This window comes from Lissotriton helveticus, chromosome 1_2 (genome assembly GCF_964261635.1).
Source record: "Lissotriton helveticus chromosome 1_2, aLisHel1.1, whole genome shotgun sequence".
Classification (NCBI taxonomy): domain Eukaryota; kingdom Metazoa; phylum Chordata; class Amphibia; order Caudata; family Salamandridae; genus Lissotriton; species Lissotriton helveticus.
The window spans coordinates 186,101,399-186,113,980 of record NC_136058.1 but is presented as its reverse complement, the minus strand read 5'-3'; the positions used below and the strand labels follow the sequence as shown (position 1 = coordinate 186,113,980).

The following is a 12,582-nucleotide window of genomic DNA, read 5'->3' as shown; positions in this document are numbered from 1 at the left end:
AAGGTTACCTTTCGGCCATCTCCGCCTTTCTACAGCTTCCAGATCAGCCTTCTCTTTTTAAGTCCCCAGTTGTTAACCGTTTTCTGAAAGGCATTACGCACACATTTCCTCCCATGCTGTTCGTCATGCCTCAATGGGTCTTAAACCTTGTCTTGACCTTTCTGATGTGCGCTCCCTTTGAGCCGCTCCACAACTGTCCCTTTCGTCTTCTCACCTTAAAGATTGCTTTTCTGGTTGCTATCACCTCTGCCAGAAGAGTGAGTGAGCTCCAGGCTCTTTCTTCTAAACCTCCTTTCCTTTCTGTTCATCCGGACAAGGTGGTTTTAAGGACCCATCCTACTTTCTAGCCAAAGGTTGTCAGGCCTTCCACATCAGGCAGTCCATCACTTTGCCTACCTTCTTTCCGCCTCCACATTTTTCAAAAGAGGAAGAGAGGCTCCGCAGTCTGGACCCAAAGTGTTTGCTCTCATTCTATCTGAAGCGCACACAACAGTTCCGGGTGGATGACCAACTCTGTTGGCTACGTGGGTGCCATGATAGGTCGGCTGTGCACAAACGGACCATCTCTCAGTGGGTTGTTCTCTGCATCAAGGCCTGTTACTCCTTGGCTAAGAAGGAGCCACTCCTGCTCTGGGATGGGGAGTCCCTTTGCAGGATATCTGTCAGGCAGCTACGTAATCCCCGCTGCATACCTATACCAAGCATTATTGCCTTGACAGCCAAGTCAGCAGAGATGGCTTCTTTGGCCTTTCTGTTCTCTGTGACTGTCTGGTGTGATCTTGTTCGCAGACCCACCACCGGGGTTGGTATTGCTGGGGTATCTATTCTAAGGTATGGAATCTATCACTAACTTGTCTCTTTCAGATGCATAAGTTACTACTTGTGTAACGATATATCTGTAAGAGACATTAGTTAGTGATAGATTCCTAACCGCCCCACCCGTCCTCCCCGTTCTGCGAACTGACTTCTAGGGTTAGGGACAACCCCTTTTAAGAGCCCTAGTTTCTTAAGCACCAGTGGTCAGTTTCTTGCATAGCTCTGCGTTCCTGGTGCGGAAAGTCGTGTACAGAACGGACGTCAGCTCGCTTGGGTGGTGCCTAAGTAGACTCCGTGACGTCATCTCAGCGCTTACGGTGCCAGTGACGTCACAGAGCCGCACAACGCCACCTACTGATGCGCAGAGGTACTGCTAGCAAAACTTCCCGGATCCAGTCTGACGCCTGGGGATATCTATCACTAACTAATGTCTCTTAGAGATATATCGTTACACAAGTAGTAACTTGTGCGCCGGGGATAAAACAGGGAAATTATTAGCCTGGTTAGACCGTAGAGAGTAAACTAACAGGTTAGTTGTTGAAATAAATGACGAAGCCGATCGGCAAATCAAAGACCCCCAGGAAATCGCTGATGAGTTTGAAAGCCACTTCAAGCACATTTACAAGTCCCACATGACCTCCAAGGAGGAAGAGTCGAAGCCCCTACTATCAGATATGCCACTACGAACCCTGTCACTGCATGATCTTGAGGCGCTGGATAGCGAACTCACTATCACGGATGTTGAGAAGGCATAGGAGGCCTACAAGCCGGAAAGACAACGGGCCCCAACGGTTTGCCCATTGAATTGTACAATCTTGCCCCTAGTAAAATAGCACCCCACCTCACCAAGATGTTTTAGAAAGTTTAGAGCAGGGGAAGCTTTCTGCTGACCAGAGACTAGCCCCTATTGTGGTCATCCAAAAGAGTTATAAACCACAAAATAAATGTTCATCTTATAGACCAATATCGGTGCTTAACGCTGAGGTCAAGAACTTGGCAAATCTGTTGGCCACCTGCCTGTTCCAAGTCATTACCAAACTTGTGCATCCAGATCAGTCAGGCTTCATGCCAGACAGAAATACCTCACTAAACCCGCACCGTTTACACGGTGTTCTGAGCAGAACTGACACCTTGCAAGAAGATGCAGTAGTGGAGGAGCCGACGGCCGTGCAACCAACCGAAAAGGAAAGAAAGAAAGAGACACTCGGAAAAGTCCCATATCAGATACTCCATAGAAAAAAGGACAAAGACACTAAGGATTCAACACATGAGAAGATACCAGATCTTCAATCTCCCTCACAGACTCAGTTCTGTCCAAGATGCGGTTCCGAACACACGATTAGGAACCCCCCGGTGTCCTACACAAGTGTCCCCAGCCCTGAGGAAGACCTTCCATCGAAATATTTTCCCTGGTTCAACCACGAAGGTCGAAACGTGTTAACATATACCTTGTGCGGCCAAGAGTCACTACGTTAAAATTTATTGTGGAAAAGCATTGAATACCTAAGCTCAATTTAGATTGCTTAGTCAAGAACATTTACATCTTTTCTCTAACCTCATCTAGGACCCCTCAGTAGTGTAAAATTGAGAACATCAATAATAGGTCCCGATTTCAGACTTAATTAGGACACACATGATTCACTACATCAAATAAGTGGCACAGCACTCCAATAAGGCATATCTATTGTGTAGTCTTTTAGTTCTACTGTATATAACGTTAAGTATGTTCACTTTGTAGAAGGTATCCATGAATCGTCTTGTTAGTACTTCATTTGTGTTTTGTCTTGATTAATATATTGATTATCTTCTAAATGTAGTGTTGCATCTTGTTGTTTCATTTAGTTGTTTCAACCAAAAGATAAACGTTTCATACAGTCAATCTGATGTCGGCGTAATGATTCTGTGAGCTGTACTTACCAATGTTAGAAAGGGAAAATGCTAATAATTTCTGCAATATGATTTTTACGTAATTGAAGCTCATTAAGTGTACATAAGTGGAGACAGCTTTTGAAGCTCTTCACTTATGAAAGAAACATTGATCTTTGGTTTGAGAGGTACTTTGTTGCTGTAATGTATTCTTGATTCTAGCCTCTCAAGTCCTAAACTGAATCACTCCCCAATAAGAGACCCCCGTGGTGGTGTCCTTAGATGCCACTGTGGTACTTGATACTATTGAGTGGCCATATATGTGTGGAGTCCTCAAAAGCTGGATACAATAGTAGTGGTACACAAGTAGTAGTGGTTGCACAAGTAGTGGTAAACAACCGAAAATCACCATCATTTACCCTCGAGAGGGGAACCAGGCAGGGTTGTCCCCATTACTCTTTGCTCTGATTGGAGCCGTTGGCGTGGTGGATACGAAAAGACCCCATAATTAGGAGTCTACGATGGTCAGTGGGTTAGGAACTGCTGTACTTGGCCTCACCAAGAGCCTCACATTTTCACCAATTTTGGCAAATATTCCAGATACACCATAAGCTGGAATAAATCAGTCATTTATGTGCTAAGGGGGAGTTTCCCCCCACCCGAAAACTATGTGATAGAGGAGGCACAAGAGGGTTTAAAGTACTTTGGAATCTATGTCACCAAAGACCCTGCAGTATATTAGAAGAAGAACCTCCTGCCCCCGCAAGCTGTCTTAAACAGAGAATCCCGAAGAGTAGAAGAGAGCGGCCGTCGTCAATCGCGATTGGGATTCTCTGTTTAAGACTTATCATTGTCTAATATTCCTACTATTGACTGAAAGGGGACCCCGTCTTATTACACGTTTTAGCATACTTTAAGGGAACGTGATACTTACAGGGCCCCATATTGGATAGGGTGTCCATACCCTTTTCTTGGTTTATTTACACTGAGGGTCCATAACGTACATCTTATTCTATTGAACCTTACTGAATGGAACATTTCGGAATACTACTTTCTACCACCTAGTACCTTATATAAGAACTGCACTGTTTAGCCAGACTGTCGTTTACTCAACAGTCTAGAAGGTGGTACCATCTTTGGAGGATTTGTCTTACCTTGGAAGTTTCCTTGGGTCCCAAACACTTCTATGTCTTCTGGGTCCATTCTTGACTCTAGTCATTGTTACTATACCACTATTTTAGTACATGCTTTGGTCTCCCCCTTGAGACCACAGTGTATTTGTGCTACTTACGTGATCTATTTCCTAAGTGTTGTGTGTATTATGTTTCTATTTCTGGGTAGGAGATAGTACACTAGTGTTAGTTAGTGTTTGTAATAAAGTTATTTTTATAACTACATTGTGTGATTCTTTTTCTCTTGACCTGTACCATAAGATCAAGTACTGTTAAAACAAGCTGCTTTACACTCCTTCTGGACTAAGCCTGAAGGCTGCTCTCTATATCTATCACCTAGAGAGCTTTCTAAGGTTGTCTAAAACCACTAAAATTACCATAGGGGTTGTCTGGATTAGTGTAGGGTGCTACACTTACATAATTAAGCACCACATACTAAGCCAGCCTCTCATAACAACCAACTCGGTGGAGTATGCTGGAGCATGCAGGAAAGGACTATCTTGCTGGGTCGTTTTCTGCATTCAGATCTGCTATGCCCTGGCGAAGAAGCAGCCACCTGAAGCATTAAGGGCCCATTCTATCAGGGAAAAGGCTGCGACTACGACCTTGGAATGGGGTGTCCAACTCCTAGACATTTTTCAGGCAGCAATGTGGGCATCCTTGCATCATATTTGCTAAACACTAATGCCTGAACAATCAGGTCCACAGGGATGGGCCTTTTGCCTGTTAAGGCCTTCAGGACTTCCTAGTTTGAGCTTTTGGCCTGCACCCACCGCTGGGATAGTATGGCTTGGGTATCTATTTCAGAGGTAAGGAATCTGCAGCTAGAAGTCTCTATCAGATGAACAAGTTCTTTACCTTTGGTAACAAATTATCTGGTAGAGACTATATCTAGCTGCAGATTCCTTACAGCCCGACCCATGCCTCCCCGCTTTGCGGACTCATGTTCTAGGTCTATGGTTATTCACCTTTCTGTGTCCTAGTTTTGCACATGACTATGTAATTTACTTCATGGCTCTGCACATCTGTCATGGAAAAAACTAAAAGTACTGATGTCCGCATGCCTGGGTGGCACCTATATATACACCGCAACGTCATAACTGACACTAATGACGTGGTCAACGTAATGCTGAGCCGAATGGAGCCACACGATGGCGCGTGCAAAGGGTATTGCCCAGCAAAAGTTTCCAGATCCAGCCTGATGCCTGCAAAACTCAAAGGTAAGGAGTCTGCAGCTAGATAGAGTCTCTACCAGATAATGCGTTACCGAAGGTAAGTAACTTGTTCGTCATGTCATCTTCAATGACATCATTGATACAATCACTGCAACATTTGCAGTTAAATTATTCAGGCGAAAACTGCATGGCAGGTGCTCAAGTTAAAGTTACCTTAGTGCATGAGTTAGAGCTACTTGAGAGATAATAATAATTGCTGAATTTCTATGTTTTTTAATGTAAAAATCTTAACCTAACTATAACGTCCCAGTAACCTTTGTCATTTTAGAGGAAGGCAAATAAAGCAAACACATATACACATTTATAAACATATATATGTATATATAGATAGATAGATCTAAATATTGATATAGTTATATATATGTATATATATAAATATTGATAAAGGCTCCAAGAACACCGAAACCGTGGGTCACTCTTGGTGTCGGGTGCCGTCTAAACGCGGCGGTGTACCGCGTTGTTAAATACAGGCTCCAAACTTTGTTCCCATACCCAGCCGGGTTGGGAAACTTCAGAAAACAGCACTCCCGGGCTCAAAAAGATGCAGCAGAAGTTTTTTATTATTTCTTAAGCAAACGCGTTTCGGGACAGCGTCCCTTCGTCAGTGGTTCAACCTCTGACGCATGCTGCATCTTTTTGAGCCCGGGAGTGCTGTTTTCTGAAGTTTCCCAACCCGGCTGGGTATGGGAACAAAGTTTGGACCCTGTATATAAATATTGATATGTATAGATAGATATGGATATATATATATATCATCTCATGTCCAGCGTATAACTACGAGATTAAATCAACAATGTAAGCTCTGTGAGTATGATCGGAGATGTTTTCCTCCGTCAAAGATGCCAGCTGAATGAAATCTGAAAAGGAAACCTTCGTCATGTTGATAGAAGGAGCATTATTTAATCATGTCTCTTTTGAAAAAATCATGTAATGTTTCCATTCTAAATGCCAACAGGTTTATTTTCTTCTTTTTCAGAAAATTTAGAAGACAAATGTTGTTCCTATGAGTTAGCTGGCTGTTTGGAAGACTGCAAAGGTAATTTAAAAAATGTGTGTTTAATTTATTTATGATAAAAACAATAGCAAAGTTGATCTCATTAGAATACGTACAATTGTATCTATTAGAACCAAGGGCCTGATGTACTAAATTTATGTAGGAGACTGGCTTAGTATAGGATGCACACTTATTTAAGTGAAGCACCCTGCACTAATCCAGACAACCCTTATGCTGATTTTAGTGGTCTTAGATAACCTTAGAAAGCTTTCTAAGTGGTAGCTGTGGAAGCAGCCTTAAGGCTTAGTCCAGAAGGAGTGTTAAGCAACTTGCATCTGATAGAGACTTTCAGCTGCAGATTCCTTCAGATTCGTTCGCGTCAGGCTGGATCTGGAAATTTTTGCTGAGCAAGACGCCATGCGCGCGCGGTCAGTGGCTCCGCATGACGTCGTTGGTGTCAGTACCTATATAGGCACTGCACATGGCGCGCTGTCATCAGTTCTTTTCTTTCTGGGCCATTTAAGTGCCGATCCGGGAACAGCTACTTCCCTGTCACTTTTTGACAGGCTTTTTCTTGATTTTTTGTCGAATTCAGAATTTTTTCAAACTTTGTGTGCAGGATTTCTTCGAGGAAGACAGGGTCTAAGCCATGCGGTGCCTGCCACCGCATGATGTTGGTTACCGACCCCCACCTCATCTGTCTCTGGTTTCTCGTGCGTGACCACTTTTCGAAGTCTTGCTCGAACTGTCGGGCTATGGCTCCAAAGGCCTTGCGGGAGCGGGCTTTGAAACTCCTTGCGGCCTGGCAGTCGACACCATCCAGCGAGACTCTGCGGAGATCCCGGTCCTGATCGAGGAAAAGGAGGTCATAGGACCTCTCCCGGAGTCCAAAGTCCTTTTCATCCCACCGAGATCTTTGGGCTACTCAGGGAAGAGACACCAGAAGAAGAAGAAGTCCAAGCGGACTTCATCTTTGCCTCGACTGTCATCCGTCGACGGAAGAGGTGAGGAGCACAGTTCTGCTGAGTCAGGGTGGACTTTGCGCCTCCCTCCCTTTTTGGGATCTGTAGAGACCCCCACTCAAATTAAAGAGTTTTATGAGGCCATGCGCCGACCCCTCTGGGGAGCATTTGGCCATACTGAGTCAGAAGGGGCCACTTTGGATTCAATGCCGTCGGCTCTGGCCATGGCGCTGGTAGGACCTTAGTGATCCGATACGGGTCAAAGCCAGTAATGCCATCACGACCTCCTTTGGCATTGGACCCAAAGTCGGTTCCTTTGGTGATGCTGGTGCTTATCGGCAGCACTAGCCCCATCCTTATTCCTGACAACACGGAGTCGGAACAACATCGCTCGATGCCGATTCTGGGGCAGATTGAACCCAGTGGATCTATGTTGTCGCCTGACCACTTTGAGGATATGTTATGCTCAGGAGAGGAATGGGAGGGGTCAATGGACCCTTCTGAACACAAGGATGACTCTGCAGAGCAGTTGGACTGGTATTTGGAACTTGGGGAAGCCAGGGGACTGGGCACTTCTCCAGATACTTGCATGCTGTCTCCACCAACTGTGGCTATGGAGGAGGGGCCATCTCATGCCGTGTTCGGTAAATTAGGAGCAGAGTTCCTTGGACTAGAGCTGCCTTCCATGCAGGTCAGTAGTAATCTCTGGAGTGAAGTGCTTCAACCTGTGGCTTTCACTTCTGAACCCATTTTGCCCTTCAACGAAGCACTAACTGATGTCATTCTAGGCACGTGGTCCAAGCCTAGCACAGGGGCTCCTGTGAATAGGACAATTGCATGCTGCCATCGCTCACCTCTGGGTGCCCAATTTTCCTCAGTCAACACCCCACCCTAGAAAGTTTGGTGATGCAGGCTTTTACCTCCCAGGGTGCGTTCCCTTCCGCCCCTCTGGATATTGAATCTAAGAGGCTGGATTGATTTGGTAAGAAGATGTTTTCTTCCCCCAGCCTGGCATTGAGGTCGGTGAATACTGCATGCTTACTGGGCCATTTCTCCCACTCCCTTTGGGAGACAATTGTGCAAATGCTGCCACATGTCCAGATGGAGGCACGGGCTGTGCTTTCTCAAGCAGTTAAGGACGGGAGAGATGCAGCAATATTCCCCAATAGGTGGGGCCTTGATATGACAGATTTGCTGGGCAGATCTATTTCCACGACAGCGACCTTGAGACGCCACATCTGTTTTAACACAGCTGGGTTCACTGGAAATGTCCAGGCAAATTTGATGAGCATGCCCTTTGATAGAACCCGTTTTTGGGGGGAAAAGACTGATTCAGCCCAAGTGAGGTTTAAATACTCTCCAGCTATGGCCAGATCCTTAGACCTCTTTTCTACTCCTCATGTCCAGTCAACCTTTCGCCCCTTTCATGGGAATGGAAGGGATTTACAACCATGTCAGCCCTATCCCAGCCACTGTCCTGCGCAAGCTTCCCAAGCCATGCGGGGATGTGGACAATGTTCATTCCGATCTAGGAATGGGAGCCAGAAGTTGTCGGTCAACCTGTCTTCAGCAGCTGCAGCCTCCAAGCACTCCTAGTCTGACTCTGCAAGACCATACCACTCAAGTTGGCTCCAGAATCTAACATTATCTCCCCAACTGGAGGTCCATAACATTGGACAAGTGGGTCTTGCAGATCATTCAAGAGGGCTATTCGCTTCTTTTCCTTTCTTTTCCTCCTTCCATTCTGCGAAATCAGGAATGGCTGACAGAGGATAATTTGAAATTGCTCCAGGACCAGGAGGAGGTTGCAGCTCTCTGGGCCAAGGGTGCTATAGAGAGGGTCATGGTTTCAGAAGTAGGCAGTGGCTTTATCTGCTTCTGATGAAGAACAAAGGGTTGTGGCCCATTTTAGATTTTCGGACTATCAATCTCTTACTTAAGAAGGAGAAGTTTAAGATGCTTACTCTAGCTCACGTCTTGTCTGCCCTAGACCAAGAAGTAGTTAATATTACCATATGCTACAATCCTATGATCAGTCACTGCAATAGCCAATCTACTTTCTACAGGGTGACAGAACCCTGTAGAACACTCCCAAGAGAACCAATCTACTTTCTACAGGGTGACAGAACCCTGTAGAACACTCCCAAGAGAGTCTAGGTTCCTCAGATTTTTTACCCCACGTCGTGTCACATGGAGTCTCCCTGAGCTCTGCTCAGTTTCTTTTTCAATTTACCAGATATCTTCTTAAAATATCGAATTCGTCAAAGAAAGGTCTCTTCAGGGCTTGTGGAACATGCAGTAAGAACAGACTGCATGCTGACGACCCCCATAAGTACTGTATCTACTGTCTCTACCCCCAGCATAAAGATTTGTAGATCCTTCTCAACCAAAAATAAAGCTGGTAAGTTGTTAATTTGGCTTCAGAGATGTCGTCTCCAAGAATGAGGGGAGCTCTATCTCACAGGCCTCTCAGGAAACATCTAAAAAGAGAGGGAGAGATCCCATGAATCGCCTGAAGTTTCTAGAAAGAAGGTTTCCAAAACGTCTTGTCATGAAGCTGCAGGTCCTTTACAAAAAGAAAAGCATTCATTTCCTACTGAGGAGAAAAGCCATCTGACATCTAAACATGAAAAAATATCTTCAGAACCATCAATGAAGATTACAATATCTAAAAAGCCCATATTGTCGACGGTACTATATTCTGGGTCCAAGTCAATGCATAAATCACCATTGGAACATGTTTCTCCTGCATCGTCGCTGAAGATCTCATAGTAGAAAATTGCTTTGTCGACAACGGATACAGCTGCTCCATCTACGGCGACTACACCAACAACGCTTCCTGAGAGGACAAAGGTCGCGTCTCCACTGATGACTTCCTCCTCAACGATGACTTCATGGACGGCGATGACAACTTCCTCTTCGACATCCTCATCGACGACATTTGTTATGTCAATGACCACCTCTTCGTCATCTACAACTGCATCGATAACGACCATTTGTATGGATGCATCTGCTTGTGGATTCCTCACCTTTTGAATTACCCCTGCACCAGTATTAAATGTAAATTGATTCCATCCGGATCAATCCGGTTTTATCCCGCACCGCAACACTGCCTTGAATCTGCGTAGACTCCACGGAGTTCTCGCGAGAGCCGAGACGCTTACTGAACCTGCCATTTTGGCCTCTCTTGACGCTACCATGGCCTTCGACACTATCGAATGGCCCTACCTTTGGGCGGCCCTCTCGAAGTTCGGGTTAGGGCCGGGCTTTATAGCCTGGGTGAAACACCTCTATGAGACTCCCCTGGCTCAGGTAGTCGTTAATCGAAGAGTCTCTTGCGTTTTCACGCCCGGACTGGGTACCCGGCAGGGCTGTCCGCTGTCTCCTTTGCTTTTTGCTCTCGCTCTGGAGCCCTTGGCGGAGTGGCTCCGTTGGGAGCCTTCTATGCGGGGCATCCGGTGGTCTCCTAGTTTCGAGGATCGAGTTTCCCTATACGCGGACGACATCCACCTCTATCTCACTTCCCCTAAAAAGTCCCTTAATGTACCTTTTGATGCTCTGATCTCCTTCGGAAAGAATTCCGGTCTTGTCATTAATTGGGCTAAATCCTGCGTCTACGTTTTGGCTGGAGAGTTCTCTCCACTGCCGCGTAGATTTCCGATCCATGTGGCTGAGACCGGTTTCAAGTACTTGGGGATTTATGTTTCCTTGGACCCCTCTAGGCGCTACGAGCTTAACTTATTGCCCCCCTTCCAGCGGCTCACGCTCGATGTAGCTCGCTGGCGTAGGTTGCCTCTGTCGCCCCTCGGTAGAGCGGCGCTTTTCAAAATTATGTCTCTTCCTCACTTTTTGTACGCGCTTCAGAACTCCTTTGACCCGATCACTTTGGGCTATTTTCGTACAGTGGAGAGCCTACAGAGACAACTGGTTTGGGATGGGCATGCCCGTGTTGCTCTTTACAAACTCACGCTTCCGTGGTATGATGGCGGTATAGCCCTCCCGGACATCAGCCGTTACTACTGGGCGTCCCAGTTGAGTGCCATTAACCATGCGACCTACGCACCAGGCCCTGCCCCAGCGTTCTCTATGGACAAATTTATTCTGCCAGGCGGGACCTTCAACAGAGCGTTGTACACTGGGAGACTCCCTGAAACACTGACCGGTCCCACTAAGATTGCAGTGAGAGTGTGGCGTGATGCAACTGCGGCACTGGGTTGGTGTGGTAGGTTCACTCGGGCCACCCCCTTGTATGACTCGGAATGTTTGGGCTACCTGTGGAGATCGAAAGGATTTGATAAATTGGATATGATTGGTATCAGCAGAGTGGGCGATTTGTGGTCGAAGGACACTGTCAAGCCCTTTGACACGCTGCGAGTGGAGTATGAGCTTGGTGACAATGAATTTTTTCGGTACGCCCAGGTTCGCCATGCTCTGTTGTCTGTATTTACTGCGGGTGATGATATTCCTGAGTCTTCCCCTCTTGAGGACCGTATTTTGGATGGCCACGTGCCCAACAGTACTATCTCATTGATTTATAAAAAACTCATTAACAATAGAGCTGACCTGTTGGTTCGCCTCAGGGCCTCATGGTGTGCGGACGGCCTGGAATTGGATGATGAGGACTGGCAGGCTGCCTTATCCTCGCCTAAAGAGGTCGCCATTCCTGCTCGTTTGAGGTTCGTTCAGCTTAAAATACTTCACCGAGTGTATGTCACTGGGCCTTGTCTGGTTCGAATGGGTTTTTCTTTGGATGGGCTATGTAAGCGTGGCTGTGGTATGTCTGGTACCTTTCTCCATATTTTGTGGGAATGCCCAGAGATGGTTGCGTTCTGGTCCGGTGTACATGCTGTTATGGAAGGTGTTACGGGTGTGTCCCTGCTGCCCGAGGCCAGGCGTTGTTTGTTGAATGTGTGGGAGCCCAATGACTACAGCTCAGCACAGATTGTATGGGCGACCCTTGGAAATATGGTCACGAAGAGGGACATTGCTCAGCTCTGGGGTTCACATAGATCGCCCACCTTATCCAAGTGGGAAGAAAACATGGACTGGTGCATGTTCCGGGAGAAAACTGTGTACCTTTCCCAGGGACGCCCAAGAAATGGGGTAGAATCTGGTCCCAATGGAACGCCTATCGTGGTAATATATGTACTCCTCCACAGGATGTCACCATTGATGCGTCTTCGTCCCCCTAATTGACATTCACCCTTCATTTGCTATTCATTATTCTGTTTGTTTCCTTGTCCGCCCCTAGCCCCGCACTGGTTGATAGCAATGTATTTCTGTACTTTTGGAGCTCTACCCGCATGGCCTCATGATGCTGTACTGCTGTGTTTTTTGCCTCGTGAAGTTTGGTTTGGTTTTTTGTATGTCTGTTTAATTTTAATTAAAAAAAATTTTAAAAAATGTAAATTGATTTCTTAGCTCTCCCACGTTGATGAGGATGTCACAATAGCGCGGCTCCGCTCGCGACTCGGTATGACATCATCGGAGCATAAGAAGACCTCATGGGCGTGCTGACATCAGTTCCCTTTTTTCCA

At 46.2% G+C, this 12,582-nt stretch overlaps 1 protein-coding gene across 42 annotated transcripts in view; it reads left to right on the top strand.

The window, feature by feature from the left end:
• The window catches only part of LOC144799531 (uncharacterized), a 5,513,712-nt gene that overhangs the window by 5,241,533 nt on the left and 259,597 nt on the right, over positions 1-12,582 (top strand). For 38 of the 42 annotated variants that reach the window (XM_078671256.1, XM_078671028.1, XM_078671068.1 and 35 more), the window contains one exon: positions 6,045-6,125. In XM_078671256.1, coding sequence (XP_078527382.1) covers positions 6,045-6,125 — 81 coding nt within the window. Of the gene's footprint in view, positions 1-6,044; positions 6,126-12,582 lie in introns of those variants that run through there. The other 4 variants (XR_013603860.1, XM_078670908.1, XM_078671205.1 and 1 more) reach the window with 2 other exon arrangements.